This window comes from Rana temporaria, chromosome 4 (genome assembly GCF_905171775.1).
Source record: "Rana temporaria chromosome 4, aRanTem1.1, whole genome shotgun sequence".
Classification (NCBI taxonomy): Eukaryota; Metazoa; Chordata; class Amphibia; order Anura; family Ranidae; genus Rana; species Rana temporaria.
The window spans coordinates 357,691,857-357,719,149 of record NC_053492.1 but is presented as its reverse complement, the minus strand read 5'-3'; the positions used below and the strand labels follow the sequence as shown (position 1 = coordinate 357,719,149).

The following is a 27,293-nucleotide window of genomic DNA, read 5'->3' as shown; positions in this document are numbered from 1 at the left end:
CAAGCAGAGAACAAAGATTCAAGCTGTGCTTAGTGATGTACAGCCTGCATCAACAATGATCAAAAGAGCTTGCACTCTGCTTTATTGGATTTCAGAAAAATGTAAAAGGCACACACAGACATGATATTAAAGGATCCTTAAATGTTTAATATTGACATATTCAGCAGGATGCTGGTAGAAAGTTGTATTCTCCTTTGGTGACTGCTGTATCAATGTAAATCCCAAGTCTACTAAAATATTTTTTTTTTAAATCCATTCCCTCTCACCATTTGAAAAAATTATTACAAAGCAGTATTTGTCCTCTCTGTGTTCCAGTGCTGCACTCTATATACCCCATTGGTCCAAGTCACTGCTCTCCCTGGGGGCATATCATCATGAAGCCACTGTTGGATCCTAGGATTATGATGCAGAGAAAAGTGTCCTCCTGCATGGTACTATCCTCTGCATCATTGCAGATTACCCACCACCAGTGGCGTAGCGTGGGTTGTCAGCACCTGGAGTGAGGCAAGTAATTTGCACCCCCTGACCCATGGACTTGCCTATTTTCAGCTAGTTTCAGTCTGGTCACATGATCCACTGTGTGAGAAAGCTGTGGCTGTAGGGAAGAGGAGAGCATGCTTGATAATGACTGGTAAAGCCTGGAGTGGTGACATCATGCATATGTTCCTATGTCCCATCTGCTGTTGGCACTCCCTCCTCTCCACACTCGTGACAGCACCCTTTTAAATTTTGCGCCCAGGGCGGTTTCCCCCCTTGCACCTCCCACGCTACGCCACTGCCCACCACCACCACAGGTGAAGAGAAAAATCTAGGATGTCAGATGAATTATCAAAAGATTTTTTCTTAAGGAATGTAAAAGAGTGCGCTCCAGTGGGTGTGGGGTGGGAGTGGCAATATGGATTTTAATATTTCTAAGAAAGACAATGGGGTTTAAGTACACAATGCTCAGATAATAATTAACACATGCATGTTTGTTTGGCTTAGTAAAGTTGTGTTCCCAATAAATACCCAATCATGCGCAGAGGAAGTTTTAAATAAAAACAATTTTCTTGCACATGATTAAATGTTTAAAGTGAGCAGAGTTACATATTTTTCACTACATTGAGGTAATATGCCCTTCGCTAAGCGAATAGTCTACACTCCTTTAATATATCAACCTCATTATGTGCATAACTTATATCTTCACAGGGTGCACATTTTATGATTCTAAACCTTAAAGCAGGTGCCACTGTGAGCATATTAACATAAATTGACATACAATTTTGGATGTATTCAATACCTTACAACACATGTATAGTGTGTAAACCCTCATTCATCTCATCCAGGACATTAGGCTATACTTTAAAACAGTTACCAAAACATGTCCAAATTTAAGAACATGACAACAACAACTGTTTGTATAGCAAAAAGATATTAAAGCGGTAGTTCCGCGGGAAAACGTTTTTTTTTAAAGACGTTTTTGTAAAGCTGATGGTACAACGAAAATTGTACTCACCAGTCTCCTAGTCGCAGCTGCCACCAGGACGATTTCCCCCAAAAGAAGATTTTATAAAATCTGATGATGGACATTGCCATCTTAACTGCTGGCACCGTGAATCCCTCCTGTATTTTCTTCCGGGATGCGGTGTCTCCTGAGAATACCAGGAGACGCGCCGTGTTTGAAATCTCGCGATATCTCGCGGGTCACGTGACTAGTCACAGCGGGGAGTGTCCTTTTCAGGACGCTGCCGGCTGTTGTCCTAGCAACTATGCAGTGTGACGGCGAGCCGCGCCGTCAACACTGCATAGTTGCTAGGACAACGGCCGGCAGCGTCCTGAAAAGGACACTCCCCGCTGTGACTAGCCAGACTAGTCACGTGACCCGCGGGATTTCAAACACAGCGCGTCTCCTGGGATTCTCAGGACTCGCTCCCAGGAGACATAGCGCTGATCGGGGATTTTTTGAAAACACGCCCACTCCCGCGGGGAAATGTGAGTGACAGCTCACAAAAGGCCCTCAATCCAAGGTAAGGAGGCCTATTAAAAAAAAAAAAAAAACGGATAGATACAGTACAATGGCTGCTGGTTTTAACAAGAAAAACTTGACAATTAGGGTGAACCACCGCTTTAAGAGACCTTTTTCAAGCTATTCACTCACTTTTAAAGCACTTCTTTAAACATTACATGTATATACAAATTCAACAGGAACAGGGCATAGACAATAATATGAGATTAGAGGATAGGGGATACTAAGCATATTTGGTAAATTGCAGAATTGTAATTAATCTAAATCCAGGCTACGGTGGAAAAAAATCATTCCGTGGAAATATATGCAAACAGATATTTGCTCGCAGGTTCTACTGTGCTGTTCATTCTGACCTGTAAATGCTTAAATTTGCATTTGTTTCATGTATAGTACTTTATATACTGTGATAAGTTAGGTCCAGTTCCTATTTCTATTATAATATACTCATAAGTCTGAATGTGTATTGTGGAAGCATGAACGTGTTAATAAAGCACTATAACTACTCTGCCTCCTAGACTACAGAGCACAATATTGATGATGAGGATATCTATCCTATACCTAAAGCCTGCCCCTTTTCTTCCATACCATGGTAAGTCTGTAGAGCATTTACTACTTAGATTCAAATGTTTCACATTTACATACTTGATGCTAATCAGGACTACTGCTAGACAGGGTCATTTATTTTCGGGAACATGATTTATCTTGCAAAAGCTTTTACAATTTTAAGCCAATGTGATAGTGTTGTGGCTGAGTCAAAAACCCTCAATCAGGGGGCTACAAGAACCATAAATACTGTGAGGCCCCATACACACCATAGAATCTATCCGCAGATAAATCCCATCGAATGGGTTTCAGCGGATAGATTCTATGGTGTGTACACTCCGGCGGATATTTATCCGCGGATAAATCTCCCCTGGGATGGATTTCCAGCAGATGGATATTTGCTGACATGCTCAACAAATCCATCTGCTGAAGTCCATCCCAACGGATGGATCCGCTCGTCTGTACAGACTCACCGGATCCATCCGTCCAAAGGGATTCCCTGCACGCGTCGTAATGATTTGACGCATGCGTGGAATTCCTTATATGACAGCGTCGCGCCCGTCGCCGCGTCATAATCGCGGCGACGGCGCGACACGTCATCGCCAGAGGATTTCGGCGCGGATTTCAATGCGATGGTGTGTACACGCCATCGCATAGAAATCTGCTGAAATCCTCGAGAGGATTTATCCGCGGATACGGTCCGCTGGACCGTATCCGCGGATAAATCCTCTCGTGTGTATGGGGCCTTAATCTGCCTCTTAAAATGCACATATTCAGGTCCAATAAAAAGGTACTGTTGTACCAGCAACAGTAATGTTGCATACTGAAAAACACAATAAGAATAGAACATGTTCCTGTGTTGGCTATTTTAATAAAGGTAAAATATTATTTTGCATCTTGGTGTGTGGCATTCCTATTGCTGGTACAATTGTTTGCTTCACTGGAGATGAGCTGAGCCAGCATCTGAGATGTGATTGTGGAGTGTGGAGCCTGTTCTCACCTGGAGTGGAAATATTTGGCATTGAATGGATTAATCTAAATTGCAACGCAGAGCTGAACATTCGCAGAACTAGTACAACTTACAGTGTTTTTCCACACAGCACATTGCCAACTGTTCCGCAGATCTGCATAATATGCATAGTGCCATAAATGTAAGAAAATTGGACACATGAAAAAAAATCTGCTGTATAGCTAGACAGATTTGTGAAGTAACTGCTCTGGAGGTTACTATCTTAAAAGTGAAGACAAATACCTTGCATCAGTTTCCGAATTTCAGACTTGCACTGTAAGGGATCTTGCACACAGCCTGCTGGGGCCATACAGTGTAAATGTTGGGTGTATTTACACGCCCAGGAACAATGGGTCCTGCTTACAGCTGCCCCATAGACATGATTGGCTGCATGTGAATATACACCAGTACTTCCGTATACTGTAAATGTAAACTGTGACGGTAAAAGTTCAATCAACTATTGTGCAAGATGAATTCTACATTGTAAACAAAGGCACTGCTATACTGAACAAGGGTCTAGTATAGCAGTCCCAGTCCTAAATCTATAATCGGAGATGCATTCATCACAATAGCATATTATGGATGCCTAAACATGATAATAAAGTAGTCTATAACTACTCTAGCTCCCTGAATACAGGACACAATGGGGGTTATTTACGAAAGGCAAATCCACTTTGCACTACAAGTGCAAACTACAAGTGCAAAGTGCACTTGGAATTGCACTGCAAGTGCACTTGGAAATGCAGGCGCTGTAAATCTGAGGGGTAGATCTGAAATGAGGGGAAGCTCTGCTGATTTTATCATCCAATCATGTGCACGCTAAAATGCTGTTTTTTATTTTCCTTGCATGTCCCCCTCGGATCTACAGCGACTGCACTTCCAAGTGCACTTTCAATGCACTTTCAAGTTCACCTTGCACCTGTAGTTTGCACTTGTAGTGCAAAGTGGATTTGCCTTTAGTAAATAACCCCTAATATCTTTGAATTCAGATTTTTTTTTCTTTTATCAAAATTGTGTCTGTGGACTTCAAGAGAAAGAGATAAAGAATATGATGATTTTGTTAAGTGAATACTGACAAAACATTGCGATAGAATTATGAAAACGTACAATGATATTGTGATTTGTTAACATAATAATTTGACAATATACAGTATGTGAAATGGTTTAATTGAGAATTGAGGAGAAATAATGGGATTTGTGCATTCATGAATGATTACCATTGAGGAAAATAAGGACACCTGAGTTTTATTGAATCTAAAGTAGACTTGATATACAATGCAGGGAAAATGGTAAGCAAATAGGGAACCTCCCTTATATAGTATACTTTCACAGACTTCACCAATTAAACATTTTAACTGAACACTCTGGGAAATCTCACAAGAACTCACAATATAATGCTAGTTTACAGAATAAGACATTATATTACTCCTCAACAACAACCCACAGAATCCACACACACAATTATGGTACTGATGATAGTGCACCTCAAGCACAGTTAGAAAGGAGAAAAGGGTAGGGTACACTAATTTGGGGAAAACATCAATATGTGTGCACATACAAAAGCAGAAGAGAAAACACAGGAAAGGGGTTAACCACTAGGGGGCGAGGAAGGGGTTTAGTGTGTCCTAGGGAGTGATTCTAACTGTGTGGGGGCTGGGCTACGAGTGACATGGCAGTGATCACTGCTTCCGATTACAGGGAGCAGTAGATCACTGTCCTGTCACTAGGCAGAACAGGGAAATGCCTTGTTTACATAGGCATCTCCCTGTTAAAATGTTGGATCGGAGGAGAGGGGTGCAGGACTGGTGCATCTGTAACACTGTAATATGTTACACTCTGAATGTGGACTTGAATCATGGACTTTGCTAGATCATGGCACCTGAGGCACATTCTCTGGGCCATGTCAGTTGGGTTTCCTGGGTCTGGAGAAATCCAGCTGAGTTGAAGGCACTGATGGGCAAAGTGATCTCCTTTCCAATAGTCCCTGCACAGTTCTGGCACTGACATCACTGAGCATAGCCAGAGCCAGTAGTGTGAGACACTTAGACGCTCCTCTCTAAGGTAGGTTTAATTTTCAACACTGTCACCACTGTTGAAAATTAAATAATGAAAATTAAATAATGAAAAAGTCCATTGTATAAATGCACTTTTCTGTGAACTGAGTGTAGATAAACACAAATCACTCTTCTGTGAACTAAATGTGAATTAACACAAAACATCGCAAGTGCCCTTCCACATTCCAGCATAGACCGGCCACAGGTCAATACGAGCCTTCCCTTTTAGGGGTATATACATCCTTTTACTGTTACATTGATTCCAGCTTATGATGCTCCACAAGGTAATGTGCATAGAAAATCTAAAAGCTTACATAGTGCTGAATCACATTAAAACCACACTTTAATAAAAATGAAAAAGTAAAAACTCACATTTCTCAGTGCACTTCCTCTAGTGCACCTAGGCAATGAACTTGGAGTATTATGGGTGTGCAACCCCTTTAAGAATCACTTGGATACTGTAAACCTATGTACAGCCAGGGCTTAGACTTCCTGTATGTGCGTGATGACATCACTAGGCGTCATAGGCAGACTTCCTGTATGTGCTCTTTTCATCACTCGCCACATGACTTCCTCAAAAATAAAGGCTACTCTCCATGAGGAAGTCACGTGATGAGTGACAAAACGCGTCAAGGCAGGGCCTAGTGACATCATTGCGCAAATATAGGAAGTCGGAGCTAACACTGTGTATGTTATGATTTTTTTATTTGTTTATTGCTTAGCATAGGGGTACCACTAAATCAGACTTGTTTTCACATTCACAGTTTGATATATGTGGGAACACATATAGGTATACAGTGGCAGACCGCAATACATGTTTAGTTCATTTTTTGTTTGTTTCACATAGTAGCACAGGGGGTCAGGCATATTTTTTACACATTTCGGAAAACCGTGCTGTACATTATTTATGCCTGACTTCCGCAATTTGTAGGCTGTTCTGCACATTACACTGACCCACTGCACTGACCAAAATGTTTATTATCTCAGCAGCAGCTGGTTGCAAAATCAACTATAACTATGTAATTTTAGTTAGTTCAGACAAAGATAAGGTAAGTTCAGACAAAGTGCTAACTCTCTAAGTATGTTCTTTATGCAGAAAATTATGGAAGAGTTACATTTTTTTTAAATGACCCTTTGACTCGATGTGTTTGTGCATCACTAATTAATGCATATTTGGGTTCAAGGACTGTGATGTGTGTGCAGTGTTGAGTTGTTCACCTAATAAGTTGAGAATGTTCACATAATAAATTTAAAAAAAAATTCAAATTATGTGCAAATTAATAAATAAACAGAAATGTACTACTCCTTGCTCAGATCAGAATAGCTTTTGTGACAATCATATCCATTTCTATTTTTCCCCCATCAAAAAACAGACCGATGCAATATTTGTTGGTGGGGGATTGTGGGCGATGTTCATTGGATCCATCCTGTTCCAGTTCGTAAAAAATGGAAAAGGATGCAAACCTTTTCTGTCTACTTTTGCATACCTAAAACAAGCTTGGATGTGGGCAAATCTGTTTATAACCACCCAAAGAATCTTAGCTCTTTCAAAATACTAGCAATGCTTTTGGTTGCACATATATCATTTGTAAATCCTGCCTTTGTTTGTGGCCACACCTTGACTCACACTTGCCACAGCTGAGTGTTTTTTTTAACATAATCCTGAACAGAAGGAAGAACTTTTTAGGTCTGTGCACATGTAATCTCTGCTGTCAGTCAGCAGACTGTAGTAGAAGCAGTGAGCACAAACACATAATTTGGGATGTCAGATATTGGATAGGGTTGGCAGCTGGGCATCCATTGCAAAAAAAATAGTTACAAGTATTAGGTGATTAAATTGAGTGATTTATACAGATTAGTGCATTTTAAAAAGAACCTACTAAGTATTGAGGCAGTCATTGCCTTTTATATCTGAAACACTAGTTCTGCTGTCACGCTGATCCAGTTGTTTTAGTATTTTCTAAATGAGTATAAGCTGACCCGAAAATAAGCACCTAATTTTACCACAAAAAAATGTGAAAACACATTAACTCGAGTATAGGCCTAGGGTGCGAAAATGCATCAGCTACTGGGTAAACAATGCCCATTTGCAGTCTAACTGTGCCGAGATATGCAGTCTAATTGTGCCCACAGTCAGCAGTAAAACAGCGTGTCTGCCTCTGTGTAATCCATATGTAGCCGTACCTTTTTATTAGTAAAACAGCGTGTGTCTGCCGCTGTATAATCCAGTCTGTTCCCGTCTATTGTAAGAAAGCCCCGCCTCCTCCTCCTCCTCATCCATCTGTGATAGAGAAACAATTATACAATGCTTGGAAACTGTATCAGTGTTCCGCCTATCACAGACGAGGAGGAGGTGGGGCTATCTTACAATGGACAGTCGAACAGACTGGATTATACAGTGGCAGACACACGCTGTTTTATTAATGAAAAGGTATGGCTGCATATGTATTACAGGCATCCCCCACTTTTAAATACACAATGGGGTTTATTTACTAAAGCTGGAAAGCGCGAAATCAGGCTCATTTCAGCATATAAATCAATGAGCTTCCAGGTTTTATAACCAGGCTTAATTGAACATGCTGTGGTTAGAAGCTCATTGGTTTATATACAGAAGTGAGCCTGATTTTTCGCTTTCCAGCTTTAGTAAATAAACCCCATTGTGTACTTAAAAGTGGGATATGCCTGTACAGAGCGGCAGACCCGCTGTTTTACTGCTGACTCGAGTATAAGCCGAGGGTGTAGTTTTTCAGCCTAAAAAATGGTCTAAAAAACTCGGCTTATACTCGAGTATATATGGTACTTCAAACGAGTATGCAGATTATAAAATCTGACTTCACTCTGACTGTCCTAGTCTATATTTTTGTTCCCAGTAAGTGAAACAGAAATCAACCAGAGACAACCAGGCAAACAAAGTTTTCAGAAGAAGGCAAGTAATGACAGACTTCATATGTATCACACTACAGGTTTCCTTTAGGCACAATAATTATTTAACCACATAGGGTCCTTTTCACTTTCAACTTGCACTCTTTTGGTTCCATAACCCCTAATCTTATATATGCTTGTAACATGTCGTGATTTACAGGAAAGTGGTGAGACCTTTAAAAGTTGTTGTGACATGTAAGTCATGTACCATTCACATAATTAACCTTTCATTTACCTATATGCAATTGCTGATTTACAGTAGTACAGTATCTTTTATTTATACATGCCAGTAGGGATGCACCGATGCCACTTTTTTAACACAGAGTACGAGTACCGTTACTTTACCTCAGGTACTCGCAGACACCAATTACCGATACCTATCGCCTAGGAAGAGGGGTGGTTTGGGAGGTGGCGGTAGTTGAGGGTGAGGTGAAATAGGGATTGTGGGGTGGAAGAGTTGGGATGGAAAAGGCTGTGATCACTGGGGGGAGGAGGATGGGGATAGGAGTGTTATTGGGAAACATGGGGGCAGGGGTGGCAGCTGGTAGAGGGAAGGAGGAGGCAACAGGCAGAAGTGACGGCAGGCATGGTACAGGAGACAGTCAGAGACTGCAGACATGGTACAGGAGACCGTCAGACTGCAGGCATGGTACAGGAGACAGCTAGGGACTGTAGGCATGGTACAGGAGACAGTTAGGGATTGCAGGCATGGTACAGGAGACAGTTAGGGACTGCAGGCATGGTACAGGAGAAATTAAGGACTGCAGGCAGGGTACAGGTGTCTCTCGTGGGAGAGGAGCTGGCTGGACAGCACATGGAGGAGAGTGAGAGCCCTGCTGCTCAGTACAACAGGATACCGCTGTACAGAGTCTTCATACAGAGCCCCCTGTTCTCTGCCTCAGCATCCAGCCAGTGAGAGCCCGGATCCAGTGCTCTGTGTGTCCGGGAGTCAGAGCTGGAGGAGGGAGGTGTGCAGTGTGACTACAAGGCTGGTGGGCTGCTAGGACAGGCAGCCCGGCGGGCCTGCACCAACCAATGCCACTGGGAGGAGACAGCGGGGATGGTGCTGTCCTAACGGGAGGAAGAGGCGGTCCGCTCCCATGCGAAGTCATTTCCGGTATCGGTTTTCGGTATCGGAGCGTTTTCGCGAGTACCGATACTCACGAAAATGGCTAGTATCCGCGCCGATACTGATACCAGTATCGGTATTGGTGCATCCCTACATGCCAGTATATACAGTATTATAAAACTGAAATTACAATATGTAAAATTAATATGATTCTCTGGTTTACTTAAAACTGTGTACATAAAGAAGAGTCTGGAAAACATTCTGTTGTAAAATGTTATGTGTCCTAGGTTTGGAAAACTAAAATAAAATCCATGTCTTGTCACATATAGTGATCTTTACATTTACGATGCAATACAACATGGAAAATTAACTATGACAGCTAGATACAAGAAAAAAAATAAAGCAGTACCTCAACATCTTCTTCACACTTATGAGTAACCCAAATATGTTTTATTCATTCAGTAATCAAATCATATAACATCTCACTAATGTCTCATTTAATAACTGTAATAAGTGTTCTGATATATTTGGCATACCTAGTTTATCATAATGTATTTTCTTTCTGTAACATGTAATTGAATAAAAAATAAATGAACCATTTTTTTTTTTGATTCCTAAACATTTAGTGAGTCCATATCTTGAGTTACTGGGGTTTATTAACTAAAGGAGTAAAGCCTGGTTAAGCGAGTTAAGAGAATACCCAATCATGTGCTTGTACCTCATTCACTATGTAAGCTAAGGGAAAAATCCCTTACAAAGTTAAAATTCACATTAAGTGACCAACCTATTTGCCTTTAGTAAATAAACCCCACGTTCTCAGTGTTTATCTTTAAAGTGACCCTGTCACATAAATAAAATGTCTCAAACAAGCACATACCAGTAAGATAAAAACAGAATACTTACCTTTCCAACTGCCAGTGCAGCTGAAAAATGGTCCTCCAAAAGTCTACTGGTAAACCAACATATCCAGAAGTGTCAGTCTCCTGGATTAATGCTACTCCCGGTTACTCCTGCGGAACTCCACTTCACTGCAGGAGACAGTAGTGGTGTGGAAGTCACGAGGAAAAACCACTGAGAGCTACAGGGTTTGCTTTAAATTACTGTTATGATATGCTTACTTTTCCATGTTTGTTAGTGTATTAAAGTGTTACTAAACCCAGGACCCTGCATTCACTATATCTGGTCTCCCACAGTACACAGAACATGGAAATACAATAGTTTTAGTAAATATAAATGGCTAAATACATTTTTTCATCAGCAGTATAAAGCAGTCTTATGACTTCTATCAGTGCCTGGTTAAAGCTTGTAGAAGGAGTTTTCCCACTTTAATTGGCTGTTCTATCAAGATACAGGACCCCTGACCTTCTGTCTGGACAGTGCTGATTGGCCCTGTGCTGATCACATGCACTCTCCCAAGAAGAAAAATATTATAGCAATACTCACCAAACTGGGCATGTGTAGATTGACTCCACTAACTCTGTCTTATCCAGACATGTTTTGGGGACAGTGCAAGAAGAGGAGGATCTGTACATACAGGATCAATTGGCCTTTTTACACAATGCAGAAGATTAACCCCTTAGGTTCCACAGTGAGTAAAACAAGCATGATTTACTGCATATACATACTGATTTTACTGATGTGGGTTTAGTAACACTTTAAATCTTGAGTTCTGTACAACATACTACTCCTAGTGACTCTGTGCTGTCACATTGCCTTCTGCATATTGTTTTCAGTGAGTTGGCCAACAAGTTGTTCATCACAATTGGCGAAGACACAATCTGGACACAATGTGGAGCAGCTGTGCATGACAATCAATCAGCTTCTATCTTCAGCTTGTTCAGTGAAGCTTTGAAAATTAAAGATTGAAGCTAATTGGTTGCCATACAAGTAAAGCTCAACCACTGGATAGCTGTGGAAAAGCAGAAAACAGAGCTTGTATATATAATGAGTAAACATGGCTGCCCCATATACATTAATGTTAAATAATATATAGAATAATGGTTTAAAAAACAACTGATATCTGTTACATGTGTATCTTAAATAAAAAAAATACAAGTTGACATTTCCTTTAATGACCAATGCACTTGAATCCCCAACATCCCCAACTTCAGTCAATGAGGCAGTTAAAGCCTTATGCCGCGTACACACGATCGGATTTCCGATGGAATGAAATCCGATGGAATTTTCTGCTGGAATTCCGATGAAGCTGACTTTCATCAGTCTTGCATACACACTATCAGACTAAATTCCGACTGTCCAATAGGGCATGGGCAGCAAATAAATAAATATAGGAGTTTTTGTTTTTTTTCTACCATTGCCTACGGTATGCTAACATAGACGTGGATATAAATTATGGGGTCTGTTTTCTTGTGAAAAAAAAAAAATATGGGGTCTGTTTCTAAATGTTTTCACATAAGATTCACACACATTTCACTCAAGATTCATGCATTTTTCAAATTAAATTTTATTGGAAATACCGGTATATGTGAATCCTTGGTAAAAGGTGTGTGAACCTTGTGTTAAAACATTTAAAAAAGGATCCTTAAAGCTGTCATAAAACCAAAAATATTATATAATGCAGCTTACAAATCCTTAAATGTGATGGCTTCTTTAGTTTTCTTTTTTTTTCTTTGGGGGGGGGGGGGGTCACTTATTTGCACCTGGTGATCTGGCCAGTAACAAACTTCCCATTTAGAATGTCTACTCTCTGGATGGAGGAGCAATACAGACCACTTTAAATCTGAGCATTGTGAAAAGGGCAGTGCTAGATGCACTAGTAGAGTTAGATGGAGTTGACTAACAAATTAAAGCTGAATAACCTCTGACACATTTTAAGCATTTACAGCAAATGTTTTTTTCCTCTTGGGATGGTGGTTTACACGAATAAAAGGTGGCTGTTATTATTCTCCCAACCCTCTTACTGCCACTTTTGCTGAACAAATTGGTCTACTAAAGGACGTTGAAAAATAACAGACATACTAGCTGGATTATCAGATAAAAAAATAAAAGAAATAAAGCCTAAAAAATGAATGCAGTCACTACATCTAAGAATACGTAACCATTTTTTTTTGTATTGGGTTGATTAGCACTTTAAGTGTACATGCAACATCACAAACACCAGTACTACTGTGTTTCCCTGAAAATAAGACCTACCCCAAAAATAAGACCTAGCGTTATTTTCCAGGAGGGTTGCAATATAAGCCCTACCCCAAAAATAAGCCCTAGTTTAAAATGTTTTTGACATCCTATACTCCACTCTATTACAGTAGTATATAATGTACAATGTGTGTGTTTCTGTAATATAATTGTGTGGAAGAGAGCTCTGGAGGGTCACAGAAGTGCAGAGCGGCGCTATAATGAATGTATTTGGCACAATTATATTACAGAAACACACACATTGTACATTATATACTACTGTAATAGAGTGGATTATAGGATTTCACAAGCATTTTAACTCTGTTCACACTGGGGATTCCTATCAGGCAGGGGGGGGGAGAGGGGGAGAGAAGACAGCACATTACATATTAAGACCCTGAAAATAAGCCCTACTGTGTCTTTTGCTGACAAAATTATTAAAAGTCCCAGGGTTATTTTCGGGGAAACACAGTATATGCTTACATCTGTCATACCAACACTAATGCCTAGTACACACGAGAGGATTTATCCGCGGATACGGTCCTCCGGACCGTTTCCGCGGATAAATCCTCTGAGGATTTTGATCCGATGGAGTGTACATACCATCGGATCGAAATCCGCGCCGAATTCCCATCGCGATGACGTGTCGCGCCGTCGCCGCGATGATGACGCGGCGACGTGCGCGACGCTGTCATATATGGAATTCCACGCATGCGTCGAATCATTACGACGCATGCGAGGGATGGGTTCGGACGGATCGATCCGTTGAGTCTGTACAGACCACCGGATCGATCCGCTGGAGCCGATTCCAGCGGATAGATTTCTTAGCATGCTAAGAAATTTTTATCCGCTGGAAATCGGTCGGCCCGAAATATATCCGCGGATAAATATCCGCTGGATCGTACACACCAGCGGATCTATCCGCTGAAACCGATCCGCGGATCAATTTCAGCGGATCGATCCTCTCGTGTGTACGGGGCCTTAGGAGGAAATGTCCTTACTTTTATAAAATTTAAGCCTCATACACACAATCAGACTTCCATCTGACTTTTCTGTAGATTTTGGTCCGAATGGGCGTTGGCCGTGAACTTGTTCTGCATACACACGGCAGGATATTTTCAGCCAACTTTCACCAAATCACGTGTTTTTTCAGCTCTTTCCTGCCACCCTTTGGGTAACTTCTGCTATTATTGTCTGATCTTTAATATTGGTTCTGAGCATGCGTGTTTGTACTTTGGACTTTAGTCCCAAGGACTTGTGTACACACGATCGTATTATCCTCAGTCGGACATCTATTGCCGAAAAGTTTGAGAGCATTCACAGCGAACATTTGTCCGATGAAAAACCAAAAATACAATTGTCTGATGGAGCATACACAGGGTCGGATTGTCCGATAAAACATGTCCATCGTAAAATTGTTGTCAAAAGGTCTGATGGGCCTTTATGCAGCATTTCCCACAATGCTTACATTTTAAGATGACATTTTCAAAACAACAGTCAGCTACACATATACTGTATGTACAAATCTGAATTTTATGAATATTAATGTCTCTTAACATTTAAAAACTCAAATAAAAAACCAAGTACGCATAAATTGTAATGTACAAATGTAATGGTTCATTTTTACAAACTAGAAAAAAAGTTACCATTATATGTGTTTAGTAATGCTGCGGCTTATTCTTATATTTGTATAATGCATACACGTTAAATCTGTCTAGACTGACGTGTTTACTAAGCACTCTACTTGGAGGATGACTGGAGGCAGTTCCTAACTTTACTAGCACAGATTACGCTAATCATCTGGTTTAATATGAAAAAGATATTCATTAAATGCAGGATTGTATGTCTGATTTAGGCCCCTTTCACACTGTGGAGTTTTTCAGGTGGTTTAGTGCTAAAATTAGCGCCAAAATACCGCATGAAAAACCCCCCACAGGCGATGCGTTGGCATGACTGCTCCAAAAGTCCTGCCAGCAGGTTCTTTGGAGCGGTGAGAGGAGCGGTGTGTTTACCGCTCCTTCACCGCTCCTTCCCATTGAAAGCAATGGGAAACCGGGGTAATACTGCCGGCAATGCGCCTCTGCAGAGATGCATTGCCGGCGGTATTAAGCCTTTTTCGGGCGTTAACAGGGGTTAATACCGCACCGCTACCGTTAGCAATTCCACGGCAACTCAGACAGTATAGCGCTGCTAAAAATAGTGCCGCTGTACCGCCACGCACATCCCGCCCCAGTGTGAAAGGGGCGTTAGGATTAAAAAAAGGTCAGATAATGTGTTACGTAACATTTTGGTTATTATTTACAGTCACAATACCAACAATGGGAAGAAGTGGGTAATATCTAGTAAAACTATGCAAAGAATAATCATTCATAGTAACATCATCTATATACTAATATTATACAATTACACTATAGATACACTTGACATGAGTAAACTTGGAAAAAAATCAATCCAGTATCAAGCATATCAGCTAAAATCCTTAATGCCCCAATCCAAATTGTAATCCGTGAGAGGAGATTACAATTTTAAAATACAATATATATTGCAAAGATACATCATATGTTATAATCCAGCAATCAGCTGTGGGTCATGTAGGTTGGGTGCCATGGGTGGGCATTAGGCTGCAATGTCTACCGAAAATAAATAAAGTCCCCACATATATTCTGCATGTATCTTACATATGACAATTCATAATATTAATTTAATGCCCACTTATTAAAGTCGGTTGCAATGTTGCAATGGTCAACTCCTTTAAAGGGGTTGTAAAGGTTTGTTTTTTATTTTCTAAACAGGTTCCTTTAAGCTAGTGCATTGTTGGTTTACTTACCTTTTCCTTCGATTTCTCTTCAAAATGTGTTTTTTCTTTGTTTGATTTCTCAATTCCTGTTCCTCCTCAGTAAGCTTGCCCCCATCATCCGAGCCGTTCTGGCTGGGGGTTAGTAAGCGAGCTTGCCCCCTCGCTTGGGACTACATCCCTGCGGAGAGACGCTGTGAGCACAGCGTCTCCCCGCAAGATGAATAACCAAACAAAGACCAGCATGGCCCATAAACTATGCAACTATGCAATAAAAGTGCTAGTGCTGTAAACATTTAATTACCCCTACACTTTTTTTTTCCTACAAAAAAAAAAAAAAATTATACAAAGGGGGTTATTTACGAAAGGCTAATCCACTTTGCACTACAAGTGCACTCGGAAGTGCAGTCGCTTTAACCTCCCTGGCGGTATGATTCTTTCAGAAAAAAGGTGCTGAAAGCGGTACCATTATTTGCAAGGAAATTTGGCGTTTTATACTGTAGGTCTGCAATTCTTAGGAATAACTCACTTAAATCTGACCAAAACAAAATTATAAATTATAATATAATAAATAATTATAAATAATTATAACAAATAATAATATAATTATAATAAAAATTATTCAATAATGTAATCAACTCAAAATCACTGAAATGTGCTCAGTTGCAGAATTGTCGCTGTCATTACTTTATTTTTTTATGACGAATTTCCCCACAAATCGCTATTGCACAATTCTGCAAGTGATTATAATTTATTATCGCTGTTTTCTAGCTGCTCTAAAACCATTTTTGACATAAAGGGACACTTTTGGTTGCTATGGACAATCTACAGTTTGCAGGCAGAAAGAACAGTTTTTATTATATAAAAGAACATGTTGGGCACTGGGCAGACCACTAGGGACAAGGGGGGTGTGTTTTTTTTACATACAGTACTGTAATCTATAAGATTACAGTATACTGTATGTAATGTGTTTGTTTACGTTTTTGAATTTGGCGTCGTTCTCCGCTCCCGTGCGTCGTAACGCCGCAGGGAACGGAGATCAGCGGCACAGGAGGACACTGTGTGAATCGAGCGAGGTCCTGCTCACTCACACAGCGCGGTGGCATCGCTGGATCCAGGGACAAGGTAAGTAAACCATGCCTGTGGATTCAGCGAGGCGAGCCCGAGTCTGACTCAAGGTTACCGATCGTAGCCAAAAAATCTCACCCCGAGTCAGACTCGGAAATACCGCCAGGGAGGTTAAATCTGAGGGGTAGATCTAAAATAAGGGGAAGCTCTGCTGATTTTTTATCCTCCTTGCATGTCCCCCTCGGGATCTACAGTGACTGCACTTCCAAGTGCACTTGCAGTGCAAAGTGGATTTCTCTTTAGTAAATAATGTCTCATATGAAAAGTAAAAGTTTTGATGGAACAACTTAGGTTCAGTCTTACCTTCAGTGTGGACAGCGGACACATAAGTCCAGTTGTACCTTTTTACAATGTCCAGCATGGCCCTGGCTTGTAGGATGTCAGAAGGAACGACTCTCAGGAAATATTTGTACAGCGTTTTATCACTGAGGTCGATACTTGTTGCAGAATAAGCAATCTGTGGAATATCAAAAAGTTGAAGAAGGTTTTGAACTTGGATGGCCACTGAACTAGATCCTGGGCCAATAACACCTGCGATGGGCTTTTTTAATCTGCCCTGAGGAGTCGGAGTGGCATCTAAACACTTACTGATGCCATCTTTGTCATCTCTCATTGAGATGAGAGAATCCCGTATGAATTCAATACTTTGCTCCAGGGCAACAGAGGAATGCCAGCAGGAATCTCTTATTTCTGTCCCCAAGGTGATGTTCGGTAGCAAGCTCTGGTTCGAGTTGATTCGATCCAAGGTGTAAAACATGGCTTCTACCCTCTGGATGCCATACTGCTCCCTGATCTCCCCACACTTTCTATCCGGCACCCTTTCTGCTGTCGGCTGGTGGTGAACGGAGAATAAAGCGCCTATGATAATGTCTCCATCCATCCGAGCTACTGATCGTGGGGAAGTAGCAGCAATCCAAATCGCCCCTTTTCTGCAGAGCACATCCAACGCTACTATCAATATCAGACCCGGCAAAAAATCCAAGCATTTACAAAAGGGCGCCATGCAGATCCAGTAAAAGGAAAATGAGTGGCTTGGAAAAATGCGAGTCCTCCCGATAATATCTCTCAGTCCAGAGTCTCCAGGGTCCGCCCCTCTAACCTTCCATTCAGCAGATCGATCTTACTGCAGGGTTTCCATGGGTGAAGGTAGCCTGTGAACACGGAAGGTTACACGGTGGTTAGTGCTTATGTTCTAGTCTGGCGACAAGCTACACTTTAACTATAGTTGTGCTGTGTAAGGAATGTGCACATGGCTTGGTCGGAGGATAAACAACATCTTGTTGCATGTCAACTTCACTTTCCATCAGAAGAGGTTGGCATGTCTCTGCTCTAGGGGGAGGACAGGGTAGAAAATAGCCTTGCCTCAACACTTTCCAATTTATGTTAAAAAATGCAACTTGTTTACCGTGTCCTTTTGGCAAGGTCAGACCTAGTGCATGCACAACGGCTTCTGAATATAAAAGCTACTGCCACAGAAAGAAACTTTCATGGAGTTATTTTTTTTTTTTGTAAAGCCCTATGCCATATATTGATTGTGCCATAAGCAGACCTACCAATAAAATGTGATTGTTAATGCAGATGGGGCTGTGCGGTACGTGCTGATGCCACTCACTGCTGGGTCATGCACGTTTTTCATCAGGAAAAGATTTAACTAACGACATTACAGTAATGGTTACTAAAGCAACCAAAGCACTAAAGGAAAAGTTGTAAGAATAGGTAGTTGCAAATGAAATGAAGTGTAACAAAAAAAGAATAGGGTGTGCAATAGACATTGACCATAAACAGTCACAGCGCTTATAGCGGGCATCCTGCTGGTTATAGCACCATAGACAGCGCTTATAGCGGGCATCCTGCTGGTTATAGCACCATAGACAGCGCTTATAGCGGGCATCCTGCTGGTTATAGGACCATAGACAGCGCTTATAGCGAGCTTCCTGGTGGTTATAGTGCCATAGACAGCGCTTAAAGCGGGCATCCTACTGGTTTTAGCACCATAGACAGCGCTTATAGCGGGCATCCTACTGGTTATAGCACCATAGACAGCGCTTATAGCGGGCATCCTACTGGTTATAGCACCATAGACAGCGCTGGAGCTATGAGCCCCATTGATTTCAACACTAAAGATAGCGCTGATTTTTAGCAACCAAGGATAGCGCTGATGCCATGCCGCAGACAGCGCTTATACCAGTATCCCCGCTGGTTTCAGCACAATAGACAGCGCTTATACCAGGATCCCCGCTGGTTTCAGCACCATGGACAGCTCTTATACCAGGATCCCCGCTGGTTTCAGCACCATAGACAGCCCTTATACCAGTATCCCCGCTGGTTTCAGCACCATGGACAGCCCTTATACCAGTATCCCCGCTGGTTTTAACACCATATACAGCCCTTATACCAGGATCCCCGCTGGTTTCAGCACCACAGACAGCCCTTATACCAGTATCCCCGCTGGTTTCAGCACCATAGACAGCTTGTATACTAGGATCCCTGCTGGTTTTAGCACTATAGACAGCTCTTATACCATGATCCCCGCTGGTTTAGCACCATAGACAGCGCTTTTACCAGGATCCCCGCTGGTTTAGCACCATAGACAGCTTGTATACCAGTATCCCCGCTGGTTTCAGCACCATAGATAGCTCTTATACCAGGATCCCCTCTGGTATCAGCACCACAGACAGCTTTTATACCATGATCCCCGCTGGTTTCAGCACCATAGACAGCGCTTATAACAGGATCCCCGCTGGTTTCAGCACCATAGACAGCTCTTATACCAGGATCCCCGATGGTTTCAGCACCATAGACAGCTTGTATACCAGGATCCCCGCTGGTTTCAGCACCATAGACAGCTCTTATACCGGCATCCCCGCTGGTTTCAGCACCCTGGACAGCGCTGATGCCATGCACCCCATTAGTTTCATCACCATATAGACAATGCTCATACCAGGATCCCCACTGATTTCAGCACCATAGACAGCGCTGATGCCAGGAGCCTCGCTGCGTTCCTATCCCTCTCCCTCTCTCTCTCTGCCTTGCCCCTCATTCTGCTTAGTTACAACGTACCTGGCCAGTACAGGAGGACATTGGTCCCCTCCCGTCTGATATACACAGCTCTTGCTTCCTTATCTCCATCTGACTATAACACTCTCCCACAGCCACCAATCACCCACACAGATTTAGCTACCCACACATAAAGCAATTCCAACCGCCAGTTCCTTCTGCTGCTGTGGGCGCAAGTGCTTGCCCACTCCACACAGGACATTGGCTAAAACTAGATCTCCTACTCAGTGGTGACAAATTATATCAATCCTCAACAGGGATTGACTCCCATGTCTAGCCTATACACGTGTGTTCTAAAAGAAATAATAAACCTGTCATACTGATTTAAGTAATCCAAAACTTGCAATCAATGGAGCTACAGTCTATCCTTAATGCACATAATGCCTACAGAAATCTGATTACAGTATTAACTTAACGAATCAAAGTTAAGACATACCTGGATGAGAGAGGGAGACAGAATTCTTCTTGCCTTGATCAAATCTTTCCTCTCTTAATACAAGCTACTGCACTGACACAATAAGATGCGGATATAGTATTTTGTCTGTACTCTAGTGCCCTCTTCCTTCAATACCATTTCACCACAACCAGCAAAGTTTTGCTCAGCTTCCAGTGTTATGTGCAGAGCAATGTGCACACGAACATTGGCCATTCAGTTTTATTTGACATAAGGCATGCAGTATAGTACTGCCCATTTGTAGCATTTGCATGCAGCAAGGATTTTTTTACATGTACATTTTCTACAATACTTATTTTGAAAATGAAAATATTATTCTTTAAAATGATAATCCACTACAGAGGAAGTCCCAAATAATTAACTGTTGTTTAGAAACATTGGTGAGCTCATGGTGCCCTATCTATGAAGCTAAAACTGTCAACGGTTTCTGTGCTCTATAGTCCAGCCTTTTTCAACCAAGGTGACAAGGCATCAGGTATCTTCAGGGGTGCCTTGGCAATATGCCTAAAAATTGCTCCAAAATTTTATACAAGTCAGCTTGTCTTTTAGAGCCCATTCACACCTAGGCGTTTTGTCGCATGTAGTGTGACGCCCGCTGCCGCCCCGACACGCCAGAGGGATGATGTAACATTGCCCTCTATGTAGATGGTTCACATCTATACGCCGAACGCCTGCCGCCTGTTGCCTGAAAAAAAGTCCCGGACCTTTTTTTAAGGCGTCTTTCGGCGTTCGGCATAGGAGATGTGAACCATCTCCATAGAGGGGGTGAAGGCTGCATTAAATTGCGGCGTTTTGTCGCCGTGAATCGCGGTCTAAACCGCCGCTATTTGTCGCCGCAATTCGCGGGACAAAACGCCGTGATTTAGTACGCCAAGGTGTGAATGCAGCCTTAGTTAACAGAGCCACAGGCTTTCATCATGCATCATTCCAACATTCCAACTGCCAGTGTCCTCAATTGATAAAGAGAACATTAGGTGCCTACATAGCATCTTTGTTTGTCCATATCCTTCCCTTCTCTCTCAAAACTAGGATAACATTAGCTGAGTGAGGGGGAGAAACTGAGGAAGAAGAGAAACAGTGGAATACTAGTCAGTACCATTGTGCAAACTTTCCTTTGGAAGAATAAATCACCTCTAACTTTGAGTGACCTCTATGTTTGGATTTTGCTGCATTATGTAAAACTTAAAGGACACCTTGACGGAAAAAAAGGTTGAGAAACACTGCTCTAGTCTACTTCGGTTTAGGTGGTGTGAGCTTGAAAAACTCAACTGTCATGCGATAATGCAGCTGACGGCTTTGTGTGTCTATTCTTAACTGGTTTAGATATAGTAATATGATTTGCAGCGAAGCTGCATACTTGGGGTTGATTTATTAAAGGCAAATAGGCTGTTAACTTTTCTAGGGAATATTTACTAAGCTTAATAAATGAGATGAAGTTCTGCTGACTTCCATTGTGCAATCATATGAAATCAAATATATTGTTTTTTTAATTTGAAAGATTGTAGTTGGACAATTTTCAGAATAGACACAGTACTCCAGTCCTTGAAGTGTTAAAATAAAGAAAAGGGGACAAACTGAGCAGGCATTTGTCTACTCAGAATAAATAGGACCTTATGGAGATAGTGTGTCTATTGATAGGTGAGCATATATAACACACAGGTTTATGAAAAAATACAAAATGTATTAAATATAAATAAAATGACATAATCATACAATCATTTTAGACCCTCATTGAATGCTAGTTACAAAATTACTAGACAGTACTGATGCTGGACACCAACATGTTTCACAATTAAGCGTCATCAGGGCGCCGCATCCGTCTATCTTTGCATTTAGTCTGTGGGACTTTGAAGAGACTGCATTTGACGCCGCGTGAGCACCAAACAGCACTGATCAGTTCTCAGAGGTAATACACCCGGTGGGAGCCAGACCCATCTGGTTGCTGTGGAGCTGTTGGACCTTGCTAAAGCTCATAGAGCATGTTGGGGTCAGAATCTTCTGTTTTAATAACTGTGATCCCACATGATTGATTTGCATGTATGAGTATAGGGCTTCAGGCAGATGGAAAAATGGAGCCAATGGATATACAACTATAATGGCGCTGATTTGATAGAAGCGCTGTTGCTGAATATCTCCATATGTGCTGCTTTGCTGATGCCTGCATATGCATTCGTTGGGCTACAACCAAACAGGTATTAGCAAAGCAGCACATATGGAGATATTCAGCAACAGCGCTTCTATCAAATCAGCAAGCACCATTATAGTTGCGTATCTATTGGCTTCATTTTTCCATCTGCCTGAAGCCCTATACTCATACATGCAAATCAATCATGTGGGATCACAGTTATTAAAACAGAAGATTCTGACCCCAACATGCTCTATGAGCTTTAGCAAGGTCCAACAGCTCCACAGCAACCGGATGGGTCTGGCTCCCACCGGGTGTATGACCTCTGAGAACTGATCAGTGCTGTTTGGTGCTCACGTGGCGTCATATGCAGTCTCTTCAAAGTCCCACAGACTAGATGCAAAGGTAGACGGATGCGGTGCCCTGATGACGCTTAATTGTGAAACATGTTGGTGTTCAGCATCAGTACTGTCTAGTAATTCTGTAACTAGCATTCAATGAGGGTATAAAATTATTTTATGATTATGTCATTGTATTACTATTTAATACATTTTGTTATTTTTCATAAACCTATGTGTTATATATGCTCACCTATCAATAGACACACTGGGGCTGATTTACTATTATCAGTGCGCTGCGCTGGTTCATGGCTTAATTAGTACTCCGGGTGAATCCTTAATTAGGCGCATAAACCAGCGTAGCAGCCGGCGCATTGCAATTAATATGTAAAGCCGCCGACAAACTCCCTATAGAAGTCTATGGGAGAAATCAAAAGTGTTCATTTTAAAGGCTAATATGCAAGTTTTGTCCTAAAAAGTGTTTGGGGACCTGAGTCCCCAAACACTGCCCCCCATGTATCAATGTTTTTTTTTTTTTAAACGCCCGTTTTTTCAGGAGCAGTGAATTTAATAATGCTTAAAGTGAAACAATAAAAGTGAAATATTCCTTTAAATTTCATACCTGGGGGGGGGGGGGTGTAAAGTCAGCATGTGAAATAGCGCATGTTTCCCGCACTTAGAACTGTCCCTGCACAAAATGACATTCAGAAGGAAAAAAAGACATTTAAAATTCACTCGCGGCAATAATTAATCGTCGGCTCCCGGCAATTCTAAAAGGATTCATTCATAAAAAATAAAAAAATCTGTGGGGGTCCCCCCAATTTCAATTACCAGGCCCTTCAGGTCTGGAATGGATATTAAGGGGAACCCCGCCGTAAAAAAAAAATGACGTGAGGTTCCCCCCAAATATCCATACCAGACCCTTCAGGTCTGGTGTGGATTTTAAGGGGAACTCCGCCCCAAATTTAAAAAAAAATGGCGTGGAGTCCCCCCTAAAAATCCACACCAGACCCTTATCCGAGCACGTTAACCTGGCCAGCTGCAGAAAAGAGGGGGGACAGAGTGCGCCCCCCCTCTCCTGAACTGAACCAGGCCACATGCCCTCAACATGGGGAGGATGTCAATTCAATTTCAAGTGCGCTGTCCGGAGAAGAACAAGCCGCCGCACTATGCGGACGAGCTTCCAATTGAAGTTCCCGCCGTGTGACGCTCATGTGACCCCGCCCCCTCTGACACACATATACCACACGCAAACTTTCATATGAGTTTACCTGTGGCGTCAGAGGGGGGCGGGTCATAGGAGCGGCACACGGCGGGGACTTCAATTTCAAGCGAGGCGTCCAGAAGAACAAGAAGATGTGGACGAGAAGGCCGACGGAAGGAGAAGAAGATGGAAGAAGACGCCGGTCAAGATGCGGACGAGAAGTCCCAAGAAAGAAGCAGAGGAAGATGGAGGAGAAACCTGAATGAAAGAAGAAAAGAAGAAGAAGAACCGCGGAAAGAAGATGTTAATAAAAGATTTGTCAAAAAACGGCTACTGTCATTTTTAACACTTTTGACACTTTTTTTGGTGAAATGGTAGAGGTACAATGTACCCCATTACCATTTCATACAGGGGGGGCTGGGATCTGGGGGTCCCCTTTGTTAAAAGGGTCTTCCAAATTCTGAAAAGCCCCCCGCCCGTAGACCCCCACAACCACTGGGCAAGGGTTGTGGGGATAAGGCCCTTGTCCTCATCAACATGGGGACATCCTCCCCATGTTGAGGGCATGTGGCCTGGTACGGTTCAGGAGAGGGGGGGCCCACTCTGTCCCCCCCTCTTTTCTGCGGCCGGCCAGGTTAACGTGCTCGTATAAGGGTCTGGTGTGGATTTTTGGGGGGACTCCACGCCATTTCTTTTGTAAATTTGGGGTGGAATTCCCCTTAAAATCCATACCAGACCTGAAGGGCCTGGTATGGATATTTGGGGGGACCCCCACGTAATTTTTTTTGTTTTTGGATGGCAGGGTTCCCCTTAATATCCATACCAGACCTGAAGGGCCTGGTAATTGAATTTGGGGGGACCCCCACGTTTTTTTTTAGTTTTAATGAGCAATGACTGTATTCTTTATAGCCATGAGTACTTTTAAATTACTTATTTTTTCACTTCAGAAATGACATCTTGTACAGGGACAATTCTAAGCACGGGAAAAATGCGCCTCACAGGCATGTTATACCCCCCTCCCCCCTGTATGAAATTTAAAGGAATATTTCACTTTTATTATTTCACTTTAACCACTTTCATACCACGCCTATTCTGGCACTTCTCTCCTTCATGTAAAAATTATATTTTGTTCCTGTGAAATTACTCAGGACCCCAAACATTATATATATTTTTTTTAGCAGACACCCTAGGGAATAAAGTGGCGGTCATTTTTTATTGTATTTCCAACCGTATTTGCGCAAAAAAATTTCTAACGCCTTTTTTTTGTCCCAAAAAAAAAACGGTTTCATGAAATAAAAAATAACAAAACAGTAAAGTTAGCCCAATTTTTAGGGAAAATGTGAAAGATGATGTTACATCGAGTAAATAGATACCTAACTTGTCACGCTTTAATATTGCACACACTCATGGAATGGCGCCAAACTTCGGGACTTAAAAATATCCATAGGCGATGCTTGATTTTTTTTACAGGTTATTAGTTCAGAGTTACAGAGGAGGTTCTAGGGCTAGAATTAGTTCTCTCGCTCTAACGCACGCGTCAATACCTCACATGTGTGGTTTGAATGGTGTTTACATATGTGGGCGGGACTTACATGTGTGTTCGCTTCTGAGTGCGAGCTACTAGGGACAGGGGCGTTTTAATTTTTTTTTTTACATAATATTTATCTTTTTGCACTTTTTTGTCCCTTTTTTTTATTTTGGATCACTTTTATTCCTATTACAAGGAATGTAAACGTCCCTTGTAATAGGACTAGTGTGTGACAGGTCCTCTTTATGGAGAGAGGCGGGGTCAATAAGACCCCACATCTATCCTCCAGGCTGGAAAGCATGAGATTGGAAAAAAAACACTGATCTCATCCTTTCAGCCGCGATCATGTTCGTTCAGCACAGTGGTGTAGTGGATAGTACTTTCACCTAGCAGCAAAAAGGGTCGCTGGTTCGAATCCCGCCCATGACACCATCTGCCTGGAGTTTGCATGTTCTCCCTGTGCCTGTGTGGGTTTCCTCCCACAATTTAAAAACATGCTGAAAATCGGATCCTGTCTAAATAAGCCCTAATATGCAGTAGTATATTTAGGTTTTGTGCTGCCCTAGGCCTGACTAAACTTCTGCACCTCCTAATAGAAAAATGACCCACCCCTTCCTGTCAAGGCCACACCCTGTTTTTTCGGACACGCCCAGAAATTTTCAGGGGGGGGCACACACTAGTTCTGGAGGGGGGGGCACTGGATTCTCTTAATTTGCATAGTTTTTCTCTCACTTCCTGTTTGGCTATGGGGCAGGAAGTGAAGGCAAATCTCCCCAATTGGACAGGGATGGTCCAAAATAAACTGACAGGGGCTATAACCCTCCCTCCCTCCAAAATGAAAGAAAAAAAGTGTTGATTATAGTTCTACTTTAAGCACAAATTTCTGATAATTTTATTGAGAGGACTAAGAAAATATAACCATGCCAATAGGCCAAGATACAGCGTTGCTAATATGTATGAATGTGTGTGTTAGGGGCCCCCCACAAACACCACCCAATGTTAAATAAAAAATATTAATTTGCAAATAAGTATCATCTGCTCATTTTTTGGGGATGTCTGCCCCCCTGATAGTGACAACATTTGTGTGGTGTCTTCACCCTTTCTAATTCAAATTTATTCACTTCCTGTCACATAGCCAAACAGGAAGTGAGGGTAAAACCTTACTAATATCTTTTCTTGGGGACACAGATCAATCTAAATAGTTTCCCATTATGTAAATTGCACTCTAGCATTTTGCTGTGTACACCCCAAATTATTAGGGATCTTGGACTTTGGGGTCCATTTACTAAAGGCAAATCCACTTTGCACTACAAGTGGACAAGCAAGGAAGAAAACAAAAAAACTTTGCTTCTACAGGATTGGATGTTAAAACCATCAGTGCTTCCCCTCTGATTTTCATATGTATTTCCTTTTATTGTCAGGCTGTCAGCACCATCTAGTCACCATAATGTGGTATTTAACTGAAGTACTGCCTTCAGGCAGTATAAATAGATCACTAAAAGTATAAAGAGACTTGGGATAGAGACCTGTGAGTGAAATGTGGATACCATCAGTCAGTGGCCTGCTCCAGGTCTGGAGTATGTAGTGGTATGATTCCAGCTAGTACGTGGTTGAGGTACAAGGTGAAGTAGGAAGGTTGGTAGGACAGCATGTGAGAGATTGTAGCAAGCATGTGGAATCAAAGAATAAATAAACAAATTGCATAGCACAGTGCTATGAAGTAAAAAAACACAATAGAATTACAGCTGTAAATGTTGGTAGTAGGGCATGGAGGCTAATAAAGTGCTACAGCAACAGCCAGCAGCATTTATCATCTTAAATTTAAGGGTAAGCAGTATTTATAGTAAGCCAATAAAAGGGGTGCAGAGTCTCCCTACTGGGTGATATGGAAATTGACACAATTAAGTGGTGTAGGTATGAGAGTCATT

At 41.9% G+C, this 27,293-nt stretch overlaps 1 protein-coding gene across 1 annotated transcript in view; it reads right to left on the bottom strand.

The window, feature by feature from the left end:
• GRM1 (glutamate metabotropic receptor 1) overlaps positions 1 to 17,912 on the bottom strand; it is a 442,426-nt gene extending 424,514 nt beyond the window's left edge. The window contains exon 1 of the mRNA XM_040350871.1: positions 16,963 to 17,912. Within this exon, the coding sequence (XP_040206805.1) occupies positions 16,963 to 17,662 (700 nt within the window). The 5' untranslated portion in view covers positions 17,663 to 17,912. The remainder of the gene's footprint in view (positions 1 to 16,962) is intronic.
• Between the last annotated feature and the right edge of the window lie 9,381 nt (positions 17,913 to 27,293).